The sequence below is a fragment of the Drosophila erecta genome, unplaced genomic scaffold (genome assembly GCF_003286155.1).
Source record: "Drosophila erecta strain 14021-0224.00,06,07 unplaced genomic scaffold, DereRS2 tig00000152-arrow-arrow-pilon, whole genome shotgun sequence".
In the NCBI taxonomy this organism is placed as follows: Eukaryota; Metazoa; Arthropoda; class Insecta; order Diptera; family Drosophilidae; genus Drosophila; species Drosophila erecta.
This window is the reverse complement of record NW_020825211.1, coordinates 253395-275922: the sequence shown is the minus strand read 5'-3', so window position 1 is coordinate 275922 and position 22528 is coordinate 253395. Positions and strand designations below refer to the sequence as shown.

The 22528-nt window shown below is 40.7% G+C and overlaps 3 protein-coding genes across 4 annotated transcripts in view; 1 reads left to right on the top strand and 2 right to left on the bottom strand.

Annotated features, from left to right (window-relative positions):
* LOC6549859 (eye-specific diacylglycerol kinase) overlaps nt 1–22528 on the bottom strand; it is a 105885-nt gene that overhangs the window by 74504 nt on the left and 8853 nt on the right. For both annotated transcript variants that reach the window (XM_026982702.1, XM_026982703.1), the window contains exon 3: nt 21077–21082. In XM_026982702.1, coding sequence (XP_026838503.1) covers nt 21077–21082 — 6 coding nt within the window. The remainder of the gene's footprint in view (nt 1–21076; nt 21083–22528) is intronic.
* LOC26526332 lies at nt 13578–14008 on the bottom strand. The gene has a single exon (XM_015155965.2). It carries the CDS (start codon nt 13951–13953, stop codon nt 13645–13647), a length of 309 nt encoding a protein of 102 aa, XP_015011451.1. The 5' UTR covers nt 13954–14008; the 3' UTR covers nt 13578–13644.
* LOC6549863 (protein FAM136A) lies at nt 14261–14831 on the top strand. Its single transcript, XM_001977357.3, has one exon. The coding sequence runs from the start codon at nt 14357–14359 to the stop codon at nt 14750–14752; it is 396 nt and encodes a 131-aa protein (XP_001977393.1). The 5' UTR covers nt 14261–14356; the 3' UTR covers nt 14753–14831.

Here is a 22528-nt window from a genome sequence, read left to right as displayed (position 1 = left end):
GAGATTTGTTCTTAAATTTATGTGAATGCTTACCAACAACGTACAGTAGGGAATTTTCTTTAAGAAATAAATAAGCAACTGGGCGCATAAAGTCCCTTATTTTCTGGTTATACAGGCAAATCAGTAGAAGGCTTAGCAAACAGTTAAGTTAAACTATAATCTTGCTTACTAACTACACCCTTCGTTGCAATTAAATGAACAGGAAAATTAAAAAATCTCTGCAAACGGAAATGGGAATTTTCTAACGGAAATGTCACGGCACTCGCACATACAGACACACATACACATTCAAAATGCTGGCAAATGTGGAGGAAAATCTCTCTGTGCGCCGATGCTCACTAATTAGCCAAGAATTTCCACTTGAAATTGAAATCCCGTTCCCCTTCGGCAGACGCAGCCGCCAAAGTAGCCAGAATATTGCTTAAATATTTATAATAAATGCATGTTGTATAACATTATATTCCTTTTATTTTTATTCACTCCGCTGCCGCCCCTCGCCCATCATCGCGAACTGCGAGCAAAGTTCCTCCCCCCAATCCTGTATGCAAAATAAATAATTTCATTTGACTTGCAAATGCTGGCTGGCTGCCACGCAATGCAAAGCTACTCTCAGCTGAGACCAGGGAGCTCAGGCTCTGAGCCGAGCCATAATGCCAGGCATCAGCTATATGGCCATAGCTGTAGCAGCTATAGCAGCTATGGCTTTGGTAGTGGCAACAACAATCCGGCCAAAGGAAAACAATGCCAAGAACAGTGCAAACAGAATGGTAGCAACAACGCAAATGAATGGAGGGTACAAGAGCAGCCAAAGGGGCAAAGGAAAGTCTAAGGGATATGCCTATACACAACCACAAATACCCTTTAAGAGGGATTTTTCAAAATTAAAAAAATATTTCATAAACATATTGGTAAACAGACCGTTCGAAGTCAAGCCTTCGCCTCCATTGCTTAGCTGAATATCCAGCATGTGCTATGAATTTTCTTTTTGGCACCGTAAAACCCTGTGCAGAGTATCACTCGATAAACAAGAAAACGTGCCACAATTTTCCGCACTTTTTACCACTTCGCGCTCTGGCTTCCCGTGTGCCGTCTTTTGGCCCTCAAGTGCAACACACTCAAAAGCGTTGGCACTCAGAGTGTTGCCTACTTTTGGGCCACAAGGAAGGACGGAAATGGCGGGCTTTTAAAAACGCAAAAGCCAGCTTACTATAAAAAATAAGTGCAACAAAAAAAGTAATCAACGCAGCATAAGGCCAGCAAACACTATGTGTGAGAGTATGATAGCTTTCAATGCATTTTCAATATATATTCATTAAAAATTAATTAGCGCCAACCAACTCCATCCGCAACATGGCCTCAAGTAATGTCATTTTAATTTAATATTTACAGCCGGCGGCAGGGGCACTTTGCTGGGCGTACTGGCGAACGGTGGGATGACTGCATTTCGTTTACATTCTATATATTTTTAATGTAATTAACACACCGAACATTACACTCTATCAACAACAACAAACAGTTGCGGCAAGGGGGCGATAAAAAACGCAACCGAAACGCACTCAAACCGCAAGCTTTTAATTAGTCGCGCCAAGGCAACGTTTGGCATCAAGTCAGCAAGATTTTAATGACACAGGAAAATACTTGTAGTCGCTGCATTTTCCCATCTGCCGCATTTTCACTAAATGCTGACCACAAGGCTGGCGGTGCAAATCGCAGCATTCTCAGGCGAATAATTTGTTCAAGCTGACATTTTTGCAGCCAAAGATAAATCTGAGTGCTGTGTGGGTGCTAAGCGACGCAAGGATAATTAGATAGTCACTCGGCAGAAGTGGGAAACTCAAATGGGATCCGGGGAAAAACGTTTATTTATAGGAATTTTGCAGTTTAACTGCGTGACTGAAATACGACAAGTTCTTGTCGAAAAAGTTTGTTTACAAAGAGCGGAAATTATTTTAATTGCTTCATGATGGGCAACCCCTAATGTGCTTTATTCGCTAGCGATAATAACTAAAAGATGCGCTTGAGCTAACCGCAAAACTATTAAATGCTTTACTGTTAAGCGTGACAACCCTGCGCAACTAACTGAAATCCATCGAGCACAACTAACCTTAAGCGACTGAAAGACTTGTGAATTCCACCATTAGAGTGCGTGGCAACCCTAATGCAGTCTGAAGTATTTGCGGTACACTTTCGGCGATGTCGCATTCGTCAGCGTCAACTTAACGCCATTTCCCAACCCTCCGGTTTCGTCGGCATATTTCCGTACACACTACCACACTATATTATTGTTGGTCTTGGCCCAGCTCGGCGTTATCCTTATCCTTATCCTTGCCACCGAGGCGGCTGTCGCCGCTGTTATCCAGGCTGTCATATTTGCGGCTCGAGTGTTGCACTTTGTTATTTTTAGCGTCGTCGTCAACGCCGTCTCGACCACGCCCCCACAACGCCCCCTTCTGCTTCTGGCAACTTTCTCGCTTTTCTGTTTATTGACGACGCAGCAAAATTGATGATGCAAATATTTGTAACAAGCCTTGTTGTGCTACCCCCCGTCGGCCCACCAATCAATCCGCAGGAAAGGTTTACTTCAACAAAAACAGGAGATCAAAGTGGCGAAAATGCTTCTCGAGTATTAGTATTAGCACATTAAAAATATATTTTACCTTACACATTTAAAAATGTATGTATGCATTGCATGTCCATTTATTTGTTTCCAGTGTAGCATTTCTGGCCATCCTCACCCATTTGCAGTTATTGCACTTTGTCTGTTTGGCTTTGGATGTTGTGATTAACAAGTAAGCTCGTGGCTTTCAATGCCTTTTCCATCGCCATACTTTCCCCGCACTTTTTCCCCCTCGCTGCCCCCCGCCAGTTGCAGACGGAAAAACAATAACAAAAACAGAAACAAGAACAAGGGGAGCAATTTGAGGCAACAATGAGTCTGGGAAACTTGGGATCACTGTGTTGTACAGTAAGCCCTGTCTTGTCTCTTAATTCTATTTGCCGGGGGGCAATGCCGAATGGCAAGTTTTACTCTGTTTGAACAACCGACAATGAGACACGACACTTTAAATAATAAACAATCCAAGAGATTGCCAGCTAATTGGACTAGATTTAGTATTGTTTGCCCATTTGTGCTGATAATAGGGATTGGCTTTTTCTTTTACCTCAAGCAATCGGAATTTTTTAGAGCAGATGCATATTTGCTCGATAAATATTGACAAATCAAAGAACGGGCGAGGAATAAATTATAAATATTATTCCGCACAATGTGTACTTGGAAAGTCAGCGATTACAATACATTTTGGTAAAAGTATTTTTGCTTGCGCGATTTGGCAATTATTCTGGCATTTCTTTCCATGCTAAAGAAAATTCCGCAATACTATCTAATTTATCATTATATTTTATTATGAGTAATTGGGGAACATTTATTTATTAGCTGTTATTATTTGAGAATCGTCTTGAATTAAATTTGGCAATGTTAAATGCTTACTGATTTTCAATTATTGTTGTACCACTTTTTTTATATAATATATATATATTGCATTAAATAGGAAATAGTGTAATTTTCGGCAGTTTTTAATTAGAGTAATTATATTTTCGTGAAAAATAATTGCGCTGCTTCGATTTTCTATTTTAATTTGGCAATTAATCCGCAATCATTTTCCCACCGAATGAAAATATTCCCACAATGCGATTTTGTTATTCCGAATTATTGATCCAATAACAATTAATGCCGCTCAGAAGACGTCACACATTTCCCGCCGACCTCAATCGGTTTTCCTCCACATTTTCCGATAAATTTTCCCCCATTTTCATCATTTTTTCATCGTCATGGCAGGCAATTTCCCCACCAATCCAGCTATCCACCAATCCATCCATCATCCATCATCTAGCCGCAATCGAAGCGATCTGTCTGCATTGTTTTGCCTAAAAATAAACATCTTTGCTCCCCTCGAATGTGATCTTTTAAGAGCCATAATATAGCATAGTACAAATTGTTTGGCATTCTGTGTTTATCTATCTTTGTTTCGAATCTAATCACGTCACATTTTAAACACCTGGCGGCGTGTTTTGCGACCAATTTCGCAAAGATTTTTCGTGTTTGGGTTTAAATTTGTATTTTCTATTTTATGCCCTGCAGTTGTGTTTATTAATTTGAATATTTCTCCAAGACATTTTGTTTTCGGCCAGCCTCGTCGTTTTAATTGTAATGCTTTGTCCAATACTTAGGGCTTGTATTAATCAATCGCAGATGAAAATTTGTGCTTTGCATAATACTTAATTGGATTTTTGTCACTGAAGCGTTTTTCACGATTTCGGGGTTTTTAATTTTCTGTACGTTTCTCGTGTAGCAAGCAGCAACATGTGAAAATAGAGAAAACCGAGCGGTTTTCGTGCCAATTTATTGAGCGTGCGAAGATTAAAGGCAACAAATTCTCACAAATCTTGCTGCACTTCCTCCCCCTCCGCTGCTCCGCCTGCTCCACAAACGATAATTAATGTCGATTTTAACACACATGGGCATTTCGGGCATTTAATAGACCCCAGGCGTCATTAAAACTATTTAACTATGTGCATATAGCCTGGTCCGCAAAACGATTACAAACTGACCAAATGGAAAAGTTCAGACGGTCAAATGGTCGACACGAAGTTGATGTCTTACAAGCTATGATAAAATAATACTCATTTTTAATTAAAACCAAAATAATCGAATTAATGCTTCACAAATGTCTCATTAAAAGTAAAATATTTCGAATTTAAAAACGGCTCCTTAAACATGCACTTAAAATTGTCTAGAGACAACAGCACCAAAATAACATTTTCACTTAGGTGACTTCAAATACTTGTAAGCAAATAACCATTTTCATTTTGAATCTGGGGCAGATATTAAACTCTAATATCAGTCGATCCCAAGCCAATCCAAGTTTGCTACCAACACAAACATGTGGCCAACAGAAATGCACTTTGTCAACTTGGAGTCGTTTAATTAGAAAAAGTTGCCGCAGGCGGCTCCAGCAACCTTGCAACATTGCAAGTTTTCCGAGAAGCATTTTCAATTTCCCAAGGAGCAGATATAAGGATCAACAAAATTCGAGCGAGGCAACAAAAAAGGCATTAGGCAAACATAAATCAGGGCAGAAACTTGCACATCTGCATATGAACATGCATATCTATGGTTAAATATATTGAAGCCCATTGAGGCATCTATAAATTTTCATTGAGAGCCCGCCAAGTGCTCATTAATTTGCATACTTTCTTCGTGTTTGTGTGTGTGTGTGTGTTAGTTGGTGGGCCATGCAACATGTCGTATGGGCAATGTTTTGTCAGACTCAACAAGGCGGTCAATGAACGCAGCTCATCATCGGCATCATTCGCAACATCATCACCATCATCACCATCATCATCGTGATGCTCAGCATGACGCCCCCGAATGTTACACACATTAAAATAAAACTCACATTTGTCATTATTTTCTTTTGCCTTGGCATTGACAATGGTCACAGCCAGAGCTTTCCCCGCATTTTCCCATTTCACGTCTGTATTTTTCTTCTCTTTTTGTATTCTTTTTCCGTCGAGTAGGATGCCCCAAAGTTCAGCTGAACTATTTGGCGAACAAAGTTGGCATCGGGTAACAGTCGTAAAAAGGGAATTGTATGCTTCTCCCAACCAACTTGGTGTTTATTTTTATGTTTCAATTTGTTTTTACACATTTTATTTGGGTTCAGGCTAGATGAAAGTGCTCAATTTGTAAGCGTTGGATGTGCTTTGCTAGATTTTTGCGGTCAAAAAATAAACGATTCAATTGAAATTGAAAAATAGTATACGATTTGGCATTGAACCTAAATGAGGTTTAATGAAATTTTAGTTATGAATTAGTAATTGTAATAATAAGCCACAAAACATTTCGTATTTGAATAATTTACAGCACAAATTTAGATACAATTTCATTTTAACAACAAGTTATGGCACTAAAGAACTAATTCATAAATGTAACAAGTATAGCATTTATGGGTAAAACAAAGAGATGTTTAACAGGCGAAAATAAATCAAATCATCAACTGTTGCCATTAGGAAAGCAAACGTCCAGCCAAATAAAAAATAAGCTTGGGAAAAAAACCAAGAACAAAAAGTAGAATGTAGTCGAGTTCAATGCCTCGTAAATCTTTTTCGCTTTATATGCGACGACCACCCACTAAGCCAAGTGCCACGCCCCCTCGGTTAGGGATGTTAACCCGGTCTAAATAGTGGCTAGCTGGTAAAACAACTGCAAAAGTAAACAGCAGTCACAGCTGTCCTCCAGTTAGCGTCCTTTGATAGATGGCCAAAAAAAGAAAAATAAAAAGAGGAGAAAGGAATCGAATCGAAACGAAACGAATTTGTGACGACATTAAGTGGGCAAAATGCTGCTCGACTGTGACTAAGCTTTAGCCTATTTATGGCTAGATTTATGAAATATGTATGTCCTTGGGAATTGGAAAAGGAAATTCAAGAAAAAAGATGGAAAACCCCACCCGGATTGTTGAATGCGACTGTTGCAACTGCAACACGAATGAATTCAGAAATCAGGCTAGCACCTTAAGTGGCGTCTCCTTCAGCGAGAAGCAAGAAATACAAATAAACAAGTGCAGTGTAAATAATAAAGCTAGTGAATGAAAAGTTGAACGAAAGATATTGAATAAGTTTGGTTGGAAAATGCGTTTCTGCATCGATATGAATATTCATGCTGAAACTTGGCCCTTAAAGTTATTTGCATAAAAAATTGCGGGGGTGTTTAAACTACACCAAAGTGTTATGGAATAATTAAAATTACAAAAAGGAAGTTCTATGGGTTTTGTTATTCAATATTATTTATACCCCTATCAGAACTTTAAATCAATTTATAAACAAGCTTTTCAAACTTTTGGCTTCAATTTTTGTATGGTATCTGCAATTTATTTCGTTGCTTCCCTGCAATCTAACGATGGAAAATTCCTTAAAATAATTCAACGAAATTGTAATGCAATATGCATTTGCATTACGACTAATTAGCAAAGTTCTGGCCTGCCAAAAGGGGCGATGCTGGAGGTGGCGATACGGGGGGCGTGGTCAAGGCCGGACAAGGAAAATCGGAAAAGCAGAAGGAGAAGTAGAAGCGGTATACGAGAAGCAGCCGAAACCAGAAAGCAGAAAGCAGAAAACAGTCTTATCCGGCTAAGCAGTTTATATGCAAATTTTATGAGCTGTCAACGTGGCCAAGTGTCTCGTCGTGTACTTAAGCCCCATACAAGGAGATCTCACTGCGTTGGACAACAAGGGTTAAGCCAGGAGCACGAGAACATGATCTGCAACTGGACCATGAACGCAACGCACAGTGCTGGGCAAGCAAATAGAAGCAGGAAAATAAAAATTCGATTTTACTAGGGAAGCGTAAGAGGGTACTGTTCTTTGTATTCATTCCAAACATGAAATTATTCTTTTTTATTTAGCGATTTTTCGGCATGTTCACAAAAAAAGCTGTCAGCATAAACACAAATTAATTTAGCGTTCTTCAGGGAACATTTCTTGATTAAACTCCACTGTACACCTCTACTTCAATTATTCATGCCATCTAAGCAAAGAAGCAAAGGTCAAGTATGCGTATGTGTTTGTGTCTGTGTGTGTGTGTGTGTGTGCGTGTGTGATGATGTAAACGTGTGAGTATGGCCATGCAATTAAGACCCCTATGCACGACGACAAAGCGTCAAAGACATGGGTCACATGTGCATAGAAATTGCTTTGATGAAAATATGCAAAAATCCCGACACATTTTCGCATTTTCGTTTGTTTCCTCTGACATCGAAGCTACAGCTGCTACCATTTTCGTTCTACCAATCATTTTCTGCCCCCCAACCCCATTAACTTTCACATCAATGGTCGATCCATCATCCGTTTACGCCGTTTTCATGCGGATTTTCATGCGTGAAAATCTGTAGCCGATGGTGGTAATAAAATAAAAATAACTTTAAGACGTTTAGTGCTCAATTCAGCTGAATTTTATATGGTGCAGTGATTTGAAATGAAACTTTTAGCAGATACCACATTTAGCAGAATTTTGTATCGCTTCTTTTTTTGCCCTGGGACTTGGTAAAAGTTTATTAAAAATCTATTCTTCAATTTGAATAACCCTTTGTGTTGAGTTGCCTGCGAACCGAAGTGGCCCCCATTTACAACACACAAATGGGCAAATAAAAGCCCCAAATAGTTGGCTTTATTAGTTCGGACTTTCCCACCCATTTGCCCCGACCAATTTCCACATTTTCTTGGGTCAGAAACCACAAAAAGAACAACGCGGCGCGTGTCAATGACTCCAGTGTAAATAACAATAACAATAAACTGGGGGTAGAGAGGGTGGCCCCTTATTTTATTTCACTTTTTTGTGCCCCCCTTTTTGGTTTTGTGGATTCCAGTTGCCTTCAGTTGCTTTTAGCCACTGCAGTTTGTCAAAATTTCAGTGAGTTCGGGTGTTTTGTGGCTTTTGTTTGTCTACAAACCGAAACCAAATGCGCTGACAGCTGTCGTGGGAGGAAATTAAGCACCTTTTTCCATTGGGAAACTTATTTCGTTGGTTCGCAACAAGAAATGTTTGCACTCCTAACAATGTTTGGCAATCGTTTGAGCACCGCCGATTAGTGCATTCACCCAATCAGTTGCAGATTGCAGTTGAGATTCGAGATGCGAGATTCGAGCTTCGAGCTGAGAACTGCGAGATGCTCCAGCATCGAACACACGGCGTATGCGTAATGTCGCCCCGTATTTCCTTTGATTCTGCGAATAGCCCCTATATGTCTGCACCTATTTGCATTTATCATTGGCAGGCAGTTGGGCATACAACAGCAACAACAGCAGCCGTCGCTACAGTGACAACACTTCTTCATGCAAATATATCAGACGTCATCCCTAGTTTGCTGGCAGTTAAGCACATGTGCCGTGTCGTCCTGGTTCCCCTACTCCTGCTCCATAGGAACTCTTCCTGTTTGAGGGGTTTCCTGGCCCTGTTGTGGATGACTCCTCTTTGCCAGCTGCTTAGCGCATGTGAACAGTGAAGTGGAAGTGAATAAAATACACTCCTCATTTATGGAGAATTATTTAAAGCAAACTTCGTTAAAGAAAGTTACCAAAAATGTATGATACTATGTAAAAACTACCTAAATTAGGCGAATAAGATCCTGTATTTTTCTTTGCTTTTATGAAAGTGTACATCTGATATTACTTTATATTTGTAACTTCGATATCTTAGCAAATTTTTAGCATTAATTGCATGTTTCAAGCGATCTAAAAACTAAATGCATAGTTGCCACTACTGTGAGCACATCTGTTCAACTTTTAGACCCCGAGCTATGTACGATGTTTGATTGCTGGGAATTTCGGCCGTTTGGTTCCACTGTGCAAGGTGCACCAGTGGGCGCCATAAAGCGCACAAGTGCCAAATTGCTTAGGCAAACTACGTTAGTTATTACGGACGACGGTTGCTATGTTTCAGGCGACTTGGTTACTTTGGGCCCTGTTCACTTCGATTCGATCGTTTGGCTGTTGCCGTTGGCATTGCTGTTGCTATTAATGCTGTTGCCATGGCCTGTTAAAGACTCATAACTTGGCTTTAATGTAGCGCATACGTATCGAGTATACGCCATGTGGGCCTCCGTCGCCTTGACGCCCATGCCGAAATTGGGAAAGGTAGTATTGCTATTTGACCGAATGTTTACCCACCGACAACTGTCAGTTTTTCGACTGTCTGTCTGTTTCCTCCGGAGCAGCAGCATAAGACCAACAATGGATAATCAAAAGAGCGAAAAACAAAACCCCAATTGGTTGGAGAATCAGCTCCCTGACAGGCTAAAAGCTCAGCCGGCTAACACAGAAGCAGCAATCACTTAACTCTTGCCCGGAACGCACACGAAAAGCCCCTTGATTTTCCACCTGCAATGCCAACACTTCAACATTGGACCCACGCCCCCCATTTATCCCGTCTCCAACGCAAAAAAAAAACCCCAAACAGAAAAACAGAAGAAAAAAAGGACAAACACAAACCAAGAACCAACAATGGGTTAAACTTGAGATGTGAAAGCAAGCAAAGTAGGGATAAAGTGGCTGCCATGTTTGGACTGGCAGCATCGTATTCAAATTCTACTTAATTACATTTTGTGTACCATCCTGTCTAAGAACTGAAAGTACAAACCTCCATCAAGGTAATTTCATCTTCTGTTTGGTTAGCTAACATAATTCTAGCACTATTCCCTTGAATTTTGTCAAGAAGTGCGATCTCGAATACAAATTATTTATTCTAACTCCAATTGGCTTCAACTCTTTCAAACAGAAGCCAAGCTGCAGGATTAGCTTCCAAAAATGTTGATGAATAGCATCGCACTCGAAGTAATCCATGGATCCCCATGGATCCGTATAAAACGGTATCGGAGGTGCGATAACAATGCAACTAGAATCTAGATCCGTGCGCAACATTGTTTTCCACTTAAAATGCCATCAGGTAAGACTTCATTCCACCGCTGTCGTTCTGATATTTTCAATCATAATATTTATTCAGCCAAATGCCCCCAAAGCCATGTTATCAATACACCCCACCTAAACTGCCATACAGAACAATGATTGATGATGGAAATTTGTGGGGGTAAAACGGTGAATAAATTAGCCAGCATTAGGGGTGCAATGCAATTCCATTCCATATAGAATTCCCCAAAAATGTTCAAATGAAAATTTCTACTAATTAACACGGTGCTTTTGGCAAAGGAAACACCTTTACAATGGATATACAATCTGCAATCAAAATGCGATGCATACTGTGCTGTTAAATAGCCCGCGGTATCTTTCAACCATTTCCAATCTGTTATTTTTGCATTTTTTTGTTCAATTTTTATGTGTATATTTATTGGATTTTATATGCGAACCGCCCCTGGCTCACGACAAGAAATGAAAATTGAATATTTTATGTGAAGTGAAGCAAACAAGAGCAAACAAAAAAAGTATGGATCAACAATTGAAACATCACATTTTTATATGTGTGCAAGATAAATGGGGAGCAATTTCTTTATTTCAGAAGCACACAAAGTCGCATAAAAATATTTTAACAATGGCACACACATTTATTATTAAAATATGTGGAGGCTTCAGTTGATTTAAAAATGTCGTATTTGTTGTAATATTTATGTACTCAACCAATTAAATCTTTATACAAATAAATGGAAAGTTTAAAATACAGTACATTATTTAAAACTGTGAAATTTAAGCTGTCTTACTTGGCTAAGAAAGTGCCTTCGTTGAAAGAAAACTTGAGGACAACAAAAGAACGGAAGCACAAACAGGAACGCCACGTATACGCCACGTTGTCTGATATTTTCCTGTTACCGGGGAAATGGGAAATCAAAGATTGCCGACCGCACTGAGTGCCGCCTTTCGCCATTACGTTATTTTCGCCATTTCGCGCTCTTGTGTCAGAGAAAAGCCGGTCACGTGCCAATACAAGAGCTGCAACATCCTCCAGCATGCAGTTCCTTAAACGCAGCGATTAGCAAAAGGACACGTACAAAGGATGCGTGTGCGGATGCCAGTGCGGATGCCAGTGCGGATGCGAATGTGGCAACAAGTTCGGCTAACGAGGCTGGCCGACAAGAACATAAATCCTCAACCGGAGTGGCCTAAAAACCTAAACCTAAGCCAAAACCAAAACCCAAACCGCTCTCTCTGGCCAGCAATTTTCAATGAATGGCATCGTTTAATACAATTGCACACACGGCGTATGCGTAACGAGTTTGTTTTGCCGTGCGATCACACAAAAAAGAAATTTCGCCCCGAAATCGCAGACGATTTTTCATTAATTCATCTTATATTGACACACAGACAATCGGAGACAATGAGAATGTGGGTAATTGAATTTGTACGGCATGAAAAGCCAAGGACATAGCAGGAATTTTATTCAAAATTACTGATTTTTAAACAGAAACTTTTGCATTAAGGCGTGTTTTAAACTAAAATATATAAATATTTTTAAGCAATTGAAGACAACTATTTCACATCTGTGGAATCTTCTACACTTTTTGTAAGCTACAAAATCAAATTCTATTAAATCCTATTCAAAAAAAAAACACAGCACAAACTCAGAAACAAATTCTTGATAATTTCCATGTAGGATTTTTAACTGATGCATGAAAAATTCTGTGGAGCTTTTCCCAAAACACACGCACACACACTCATACGACTAATAAACTCTCACATCACGAAATTAATCAACAATTTTTCAAGGAAATTTTTCATTGAATTAGAATAAGTCTTTTCATATTTACCGCTTTGCATTCAGTTTGTCTTTTCAATGGAACGCACTTTTCAGTCGTTCGAGTCAAGTGAAAATTTCGTGCACATTTTTGCGTGCGTTTACACGTTAACGTTAGGATTCAAAAATCACAAAAACTGTAAAGATATTTGTCTTAAAACTGTCTAGTTTTTATCTTTTGACCTTTAGTTAGTTTTGAGTTTGTAGCGTAGCCTATTTTTTAAGTATTAGTTAAATACTTTAAAATATCTTTGAATATTTTGGAATATTTGTACAAGTTAATATAGCTTTAGCACAACACTTAGAAGCACAATCAAAAAAATAGTTACTTTATATTTTGATATTGTAAGTTTTTTTTTCAGTATGTTTATGTTTTTATTTTGGTATGGGATGTTTTGTTTGTTTTGGGTGATGTCGGTGTTTTTGAAGAACTTGTGAGTTCCAGAGAGTTTGGTATTTTGCTTTGAAATGTTTGGCCTGCTTGGCTGTTCTGCTATTTAAATGACTTATTTCTTCCTAGCACAACGCGCCTCGTTGACCGTTCAAATGAAACTGATGCGAAGGCGACGCATTGCGAGGAATATAAAGCGACCGGGAGCGACCGGGAGCGAGAGGGCGCTATTGAGCATATGAGCGGGAGCGAACGAGAGGCCGCCACTCGGCCGGGCACTTCGGCTGTGGACGGCAAGAGCCGAAGTACTATAAACACCTGTAAGCAGCCCTCGATGCCGGCGAGAGAGAGAGAGGGAGAAAGAGATGGAGAGAAGGAGAGAAGGAGAGAGCGAGCAAGCGAGCGAGTGGCCGTATCGTTCTCACTCCTTTTCCCTTTGCCACCCACCGCCTACACTCTCCCGCTCGCCCCATCTCAGACCCACGCCCTCTCCCTCTCGCTCTCTCTCTCTCTCTCTCTTTCGCGCTCGCATTCGGAAGCGGAAGGAAACTCAACAGTTGGCACATAACTGAGTGGAGAGAGGAGCGGAGAAATGCCGAGAACTGCGGAGAAAGCGCGGGCGGCAGCGCTACTCGTTGTTGTCGTTGTTTGTTGCCATCAAATTTATGGCAATCATTTGTGCGGTGTTTTAAGTTGGGCCAACAGAAGTGCCCAAAACTATCGATAATTATCGGAGGAGGGATGGCGAGGGGGAGGGAGGAAGTGAGGAAGTGAGAGATTAAAATAATCCAAGCATTGTTAGCTATTAGCAATCAATTTAAATAAATCATTTTACGGCATTTTGATAGCTCATTTACTAGCTTGTGATCGGTATAATCGTTAATATTATCGGGTCGATGGTAAAAATTACATTTTTCAATTCCAAGTTTTTTCCATAAAAATGAATTCAAAGAAATCTTCATGAAAGTCGTGTTTGATTCTTGTCCTTTTCGAGAGTATCCAGCAGTTGATCAGCATTGATATTCAATAACCCCAATTTACGTAGTAAACGTATCACACGCAAATCAAATGCTGTGAAGGACTGACGTTTGGATTGGGAGAAGGATATCTTGTGCTGCAAAAGTTCCACAGGCGCAGGTTTTTGTTCCGGAATCGTCAGCTGCCCGAAATGCTCCTTAGAAATCCCGTAGAATTGCTTATCGCGATCGAAAGTCGATCCAGAAGCGGCCAAAAAGACCAAGAGTCCCAAGATATGCAAATACTTCATTTTTAAAATTTGTGCAAGTGAGTGTTGTTCCACTTCTACTTATATACACTTTCAGTAGTGCACTTATCGGCAAAAACAAATTAGCTTAAATTCTATTAGAGATAGCTACACACTGATTTATGTCGAAACCGTGACTTCTGTGTAGGTAAAACCCAAGAAAATCCATAACAACACAGCGAACTTAAGAGTCTCATTTCCTGATGATATAATAGAATATATAATAGATATATTAGAAATCTGTGAAGAGGTACTCGCTTACGAAAAGCAACTATTAATTTGAAATCATGATATCACAGTGGCATGGGGTTTTTCCTTAACACAAATAAAGCAGTCACAAAACTATCAAACGAAAATCCCAACCGACTTTCATATTTTCCATACAATAATTAATACTAACAACAAGATGGATTGCGACCAATCGAGTTCGGAGGAGCAGCGCGAACGCGTTGACAACGCAATCCTGACCGCCATGGAGGATCTGGATCGGGACTATCTGCGCAAGCTGCAGATCGAGATGCACACCTGTGCGACCGCCTGTTGTGCGGATGCGGATGCGAATGCGGAGGCGGTGGAGCGGTGCGTGGACCGGTGCCAGATCCGTTTGACAAGAGCCCGCTGCTTCGTGCAGCAGGGGATATCAGACTTTGAGAATCGTTTGGAGAAGTGCATCCAGCAGTGCCGAATCCATGGATCTGCATATAGCTTGGAACGTTGCTCCAGCAACTGCGTGGATAGCCATGTGGGAATGCTGCCCGAAATGCTCAGGGCTATGCGAGATACCCTGGAAAAGGGTGTTTAATAGAGCACTTTTTTTTCCATTTTTTTCAAATTAAATTCGTTGGCTTAAAACCAATTTTTTGTGGTACACCTTAATAAAATTGAACGGTTCCAACGATCTTTGTCTTTATTTATTATTTAAAAATGTAATTTAAAAAATATCAATGACTTAATGCCACTAACCCAAACACAATCAAACACCACTTAGTTGCCAAATAGCGACTTAATTAATGATAAACGTCTAACACCAGTCGCCAATCGACCAAGGAAATGTGTATTAATTTGTTTACTAATTTAATCGATTATGCTGCAATTGCTGGTGACCCAAAAACATGTTTTTTCTAAAGCAATTACGAACGGCGACTGCATTGCACAAAAGCAATACAGTCCACAAATTATTCATAGGAACATGTCTGTATGGGCTGTGATTTATTCAGCAACAACCAGAGAAACGTGCCGCATGTAAATGCTACCAATTGATACGACAATAGCAATAATCTTCTCGTCACGGGCAATGTGGCATACTTTCAGGCGGGGCACATCAAAGTTTGGGCTCCAAAACGGCGCACAACTGCAGTGGAAGAACGCCAGAAAACGGAGGGCACAAGGAGGTCTTCAAATTGGTTCAAAGCTAGAGAAATAAGGCAACCATATTTGAAAAAGGCATCTACGAGCTGTCCATCAATAAGTGCGCTGCAATCACCGCTAATTGGAATAGTTTTAAGGAAATTGGTCAGCGTTGCGTCTGCATGGATAATCGATACCTAATTGTAATGTGATGATCTAAATACCAGAACTATATTGATCGAACCAATCGTTTGTGTTAGTACCCTGTCAATTCAATTGGCGGCAAATCTAGACACATAAATGAGAATGTAATCAAGTTTGGTATATTTCGTTAATATTTCAAGTCGATCGATAACCAACAATCAAACCTATCGATAATACCGATACCAGCTTTGTGATGCAGTGCAATTTGAACGCCTCAGTCTAAGGAGAACATATCGCCAGGACACCGGACTGTGAAGCGGTATCGACCCATCGGCGATTACCGATGACCAAATATATACCCTCTGCCTCCCCAGAACCGAACCGAACTGAACTGAACTGAGCTGAACTGAACTGAACTGTCCTGTCCATCAAGGGGCAATCAGACTCGAGTGTACGGAGGTGTGTTTGACAGATATAGGTGTGCAGACAAAAGCAATCGGCATGTCAGTTGAGCAGTTTAAAGAGCACAGGCAGCGTCGGTTGGTTGGCGTTTGGGGGAAATTATGGGCTGCTAGACAATGGCAGCGGGCGTCTAGCAAAATGTTTTCGCATTATTCAAATGAAATGCTCTTTATTGTCTGCCACTCGTATCGTACCAGCAAGTGCACCACCAACACCACCACCACCACCACCACCAACAACAACAACAACAACAACATCATCAGCAACAGCAATCAAACAAATCAGAAAGAAAACCCAGGCGGGGGTTCCCCGGCCCAATGGAAGCAAAAAACAAATGTCCATGGAGGATAATACAAAACAAAAAATTATTACCTGCATTCAACGAGAACAATGAATAATTTTCACAAAAAAAATGCGATTAAAAGGAGCAACATTGAGTGCTGAGACTGAACGTCCAAATCGGATTGGCTTTTTCTTCTATTTTCTTGAGTAGTAGCTTCAAAAAATAAAAATATATAGGCGAGCTCTTAAGCACTCGATTTCGATTATTTTAGGCAGCTATTTTTGTAATTCTTCAGCACACTTTATGTTGATATTTGTATATACCTATGTACAGGGTTTTTCAAGTGCACACATCTGCACTCAATCGGACATTGATTAGAACAAAGGAACAGTCGAGGAATTCCAGGAATTGCAAGTTGCAAACTTCGTCCTGCTTATCGTTGTATGTCGAAATGAAATGGCTGAATGCGTGGACTCAAGTGTGCAGCACATATGTATATAACCATTCGCATCGTACATACAAATGCACTTTCCCACATAAGAGGCTAAATTCCTGGAATGAGAACTCTATGTACTTACAGCATGAAGTTAAACTGCTTATCGAAGAACGAAGAACGCTTGTAAAATGTGGGTAACTAAATAATATTTTAAGGTGAAAATTATGTATATTTTATTTGAATTACTGCCGTAATGCTTGCATTGCGTATGCAGAAGCCTTTTAAAGATCTTCAAACTTTTAATGTTGCTGTTCGCACAAAAGGCCAATCGAGATTCATCGTTTTTTCACAGACAATTTTGCGAGAATTGGTTCACCTTTTGTGGGTCCCCGCATGACATTCAGAATATTTCAGAGACAGCGTCAAAACCGCGATATGAACCATGACGACCAGAAAGGAGAACGAAGTCTCACAGAACTTGACTGCAACGCCATCCAAATGGCTGGCAGTCAATGGCCCATCGCCTGGGCCTATTTGGATTGTACAATGGCGGTCGCAAAAGTAGGTCGAAACGTACGTTATATATGCAATACCAAACAAATGCTGAGATATTGAATGTGGAAAATGGGTAGCCAAGGCATAGCCAGCGTCACAGGCACTGATGGCTTGGCCGCGACTGTATGACAAATACTGACTGTGAGGCCATGAGGACGCGTCTCAAAGTGGCAAGTGAAGCGGAGAAGGTGCAGAGGACCCAAGGACGCTGCGGCCTGTGTGATATGTTAATTTGGCCTAAACTACATGCCAACGGAAAATGGCAAGCGGTGGATGCCAAAACGAAAGCGAAAGCGAAACGCGTCCTTCGCCTGCAAATCCCAAAGGCGAAATGTGTCATACATTCACCAGTTAGCTAGGGATTTTAAAGAAACACGAAGGAGAAGCAGTATTTTCTTATTTTTTCCCACTTCTCTCGGGTGTCTTTGGCAGCTTTCGGCCACGGACATGGGGCAGTTGTGATTTATGCCACAAGATGCGACATTCTCGTGGAGTATATGATAATAAATCAGTTTGGCACATATTTTAAGGTTGCATAGTGTATCGGAAAATAAGAAAATTTACGAACGCTAAAGCACATTTTCTGCATTGATGTATAAATAATAATATTGATATGTCTCTTAATATTTAAATATCAATAGGTATGCAAAGATTTAATAAAGTTTCATTTTGAAAACTGCAAATATTTCAGCACGGTATCAAGTGATTTACCCAATAATGATTTGGCCAAAGGATTCTTTGCGGATGCTGTAATGAAAGTTGGGACATTGTAGCGCCCACCAGGACGCATCCCCGCCCACTTTCCCAAAACGCCACTCGATTGACACGTTTTCCCAGAGACACGATTCCCCCTGAACGCAAACGTATATATATTTATAATATATATATACATATCCATTCTGCCCTGAAAATCCCACACCTCACTGTCAAATTTAATGCGGTTCGCTGTTTATTAGATTTGCACAAATGGCATTTTCGCCAGTAGGTTGCGCCCCCGAAAATGGAATGGGCGTGATATCCTTGTGGATGCGGGTGCTGGTGTGAAGGTCCTTTCTAGGCGTTAAGTGCTTGTTGGTGGTGCTTTTCCAACGCAACGGCAACGGCAACAGCAACAGCAACAGCAACTCTATCGGCTGCCAAAAAACCGACAGCGAAATTATTGAAAATTCATTTAAATGTCAGCACCAAAAAAAATTGGCGCAACATGTCGTATGCGCAATATTAAATATTAAAACGCTTACATTATTAACAAACAAACAGCGAAGACAGGCGGAAGGAGCAGCGACTTACACACAGTCGAAATTAAATTTTAGCCTTGCAGCACAGCAGAATCAGCATATTTATGGGTGTTATGAATGGCGAGGGGCAACTCAATCCGATTGCAAATTAGAAGGCCAACATGTCCGGCATTGCAAAACGAAATGGGCAACAATGCCGGTCGATTGGACAAAGAGAAAATTAAATCAACGCCGCCATCATTCCGATGGCATTTTCCACGGGATCTGTCCAAGCAGATTGCAGCCTAAAACTGCAGACAAAACAATATCCTGATAAGTGTCAACCGAATTTGGATTTCCTCTTTTATTTGTTAATCCACTTTCAATGTAAAGTTATTTCTCTAGCATGGATTGAAGAGTGATTGACTGCAAGCTTACCCTACGTTATAGGTAAACATATATTTATATATATTGCCACTCAAAGATTAAACTTACTATTTGATCGTTATAGCAATTTAAAAATGTATTTCACAAGAAGCAATTTTTGTATATTTTTCGACAGTATTATTGCCGCAATGAATTCGGCTATGCACTTATGAGAAAACAGCAGACCAAAACGGTTGGCGGATGTCAAATGTCAGTAGCCAAACTGCAAGAGACGTTGAAAAAGTATTCAGCAAATTCGCTCTTTTTCGCGCATGCAACAATATAATTTAAAGCCAGTTATACCAGTTTAATACCACAGTTGAAGCTGATAACTTGGAGCCCCTTTTTCTACCCCTTTTTCACTGCGCCCCTGCTGACGGATGTATCTACGGTCTCGATGACAGCGGAAATGGTGTCCGATTCGTTTTGATCCGATCCAATCCGATCCTATCCATTGTCCTGGCCATTCGCATTTGAATGTGGATGCGAATTCGCAGCATACGAGTCCCAATGAATCCGCTAACAAACTGTCGTAAAATTCCGCGTATGCATTCGCCGCGCAAACACATCCACATCCACTTGGCCGAAGAACCCACTTTAAAAAGTTCATTTCAGTGTCATGTTTAAGGCTCGTAAAATCAACTCTCATCGTTGGGTTTTTGTTTCGTTTCGCTCCGATTCGAGTCGAGTCGATTCGAGTCGATTCGAGTCGATTCGATTCATTGCGGGACAACATTGCATAATATCAATATCAATTTCACATTTTCACCACCGCCAAGCAAGCCCTTAGTTCATTGTTGTTCTTTTGTAAGGATATGGCCCGAAATGCTCCTTCATTCCCGCTCATAAGAGCACAATCCACTTCTTCATCGGCACCCGTTCCCATTCAATCATTCACTCATTCACTCATTCCCTGATTTCCTTCATTTTGCGCACAATGGCGTTTGTTTGCAGGGGCAAAAGCGGGAGGCGTCAACAGGGCGTATGCGTAACGCGCATAGAAAGCCATCATATTATACAACAAACAAATCCGAAAATGTGAGCAAGGGAAATATGTGCGTTGGAACATCAAGGGGTTCAAAAATCCAGGGGAGAGGCCACGAGATGGCGTAATTGTAATTATTGATTGAGCATTTTTGATTGAAATGTTGTGAAGATTGCCAGCATCGAGGCTTTGAAGCGGTTTATGGGCATGTTTATCCCAAGCTCTAATATCCGCATTCAATTCATCATTAACAAAAACTGTGATCCATACTGCGCGTGCAACTTGCAGCGCTTTAATGCCGTCTCAATAGGTAGAATCTCGAATTGGTTCCTGTTAAATTTCCTTGCGGCACAGAACGTGCTCGCTCCCCGCTTGCCACACAATTCGCCTTCATGCCCCGGTTAACTGCTGTTGGAAATATGATTACAATGGTTGACAGACAAAACTTCGTGCCAGGTGGGAAGGTTGTCAAAACGAATACATGTCCGACCGCTGCCTGCGATTACCGCGGGTTGCGAATGCTCAAAGGTGAAAGGGGAGTGGTGAAAGGTGAAGGCGGAGGGTGTGGGTGGTATGGGGCAAGTGGAGCATTAACAGGCGAGGAAGGACAAATAGGATGATTTGTCTGTGACATTGAACAAACTCAAAGTGCCAGTCGAAACATTTCAGCACTCGCATTTTGCACATAACCCGTATTGAAGCTTAGAAAAATGCATTCATAACAACAGTAAACATCCGTTTGGTTGTTACGGCGATAGAAGGAGTAAAGTAAGTATAATTAAATAATCTGCGTTGCAGAATTCAATTACAGTAACGTAATTAAGAAAGCATTACAAATTAGTTTTTAATGCGCCACAGAATCATTTATTCATACAAGCCACAACTCTTTTTGCGTTATGTTATCCGTTTAATAGTGCAATTGATTTTAGTTTGAATTTAATAATCACAAAATCCCAACCGATTTGCATAATGCTTTGTTAATCACCCGCAAAAAGAGAATAACCAAGTGGTCAAGTCAATTTTTTGTAACTTTGTTTCGAGCATCGGATTGCGAGCATTGGATTTTGAAGTCGTTAAATCCGGCAATAAAGTTGGCAAGTAAAAACGTATATCACAAACGCATTACGCTGCATTAATCTTGTCCGAATGGTAAATACCTGATGTAATGTGAGTGTTTGTGGTTTAATGTACGTGCGCAGATATTTTCGCCAGTCGCCTTTTGTTTTCAGGCTGCTTAACGACAGGTTCGTAAAAATTTTGGCTGTACTCACGTATCACTGCAACGAGAAAAGAGAAAATAAGGTTGAAAAAACTGGTTAAATATGAGGATAATAAAACGGGAAAATCAATATTAAAGTAGATGGGTTATGGCTTTGTGTGCCTAGTCTTGAATAAAGGGTATCTAACCATTGAAAAGACGAAGTACAAGCTAAAATTAGGCCACGGCACTGCTCTCTTTTTTTTGTAAATCATACTTTGTACCATTGGATTCCATTTTCATTTGAAAGTGTATGCACTTTTTGCTGCGTGCCAAAAAAGGTGACCCAAACTGCACTTTTGAAGCTTATAACTCAAGCGATCGGATTCCGAGTTCATAGTAGCATGAGCATAAATATTTGTGGCTTAATACTTGACCGACGACTGCACTTGAAAATCCCACAGCTGGGTTTATCCATTCGATTTTAAAGTGGCTGGGTCACATTTCACATGTCGCGGCACCCATAGTTTAATTTTTGCAGCTCTGTGCCGTTGGACAATTTGCAGCGTTAGACCAAAAAAATGCTATTCGGTGAATGTGTCGAGTTGCTTTATAGGTGCACTTTGGGGGTTTATCTCCAAATGGGGATAGTGCGGACTGGAATGGAGTGGAGTCCTGTGTGAGCGTGTGTAATAAGCATAACAGCTTGGCAACCTTGCTTCTCCTCTGGCTAAAACGACGCCACGGGCATCGCATACTTCTGAAAGCCACTAAAATGCGCGATTCGAGCGACGTCAACTACGCAAGCCCCTCCCCCTCGCCCTCCCCCTTCACCCACCAAAAAAGGCCCAGCGAATGACGGCAATAAAAGCAAGCTCACAGATACTCACAGACACACCACACACACACACAGAGAGAGAGAGATACTGTCGAAGCGCACGCAAGTGTGGGTGACGTAGAATGCACGGGGATAAGGCATATTCATAACTACTCGGCATACCCTGACCGAAAAGTGAGGGTATAATTGCTTGACATGGTCGCAGAAATGTAAAATAAACATGTGCAGTGTAATTAATTGAACTAAAGTTGGACAGCTAAATATCAACGAAATTATAAATTGAAAATGCAATTACATTTTTCAATTTAATTAAGTGTACTGCAAGGGAATGCTGCTCAATAAATATTTGAGCACTAGAAAACGCATGTGCGTAGCATAAAATAACGCCTCATCATTTTGTTACAAATATTTCGAGCTCCGCCTTTCCCCTTTGTGCACGTTCTTCGTCAAAAATTGTTGGCAAAATGGGCCAAGAAGAATTTGGCAAGTGTATGGCACGAATGCTGAATGCGAACTTGAATGTTTTAAACAATTTGCAAGCACAAATTTTGCCGGCAACATGCAGAGCAGAAATTTCCTTGCTCCTTGCTGGTCGCCAGCTTTTGTGGCATATTTGCGTCCGATTTTTTCCGCCCCTGTTTTGTGACGCATAGAATGGATAGGATTTTGAGGACATGCCTAGGATTG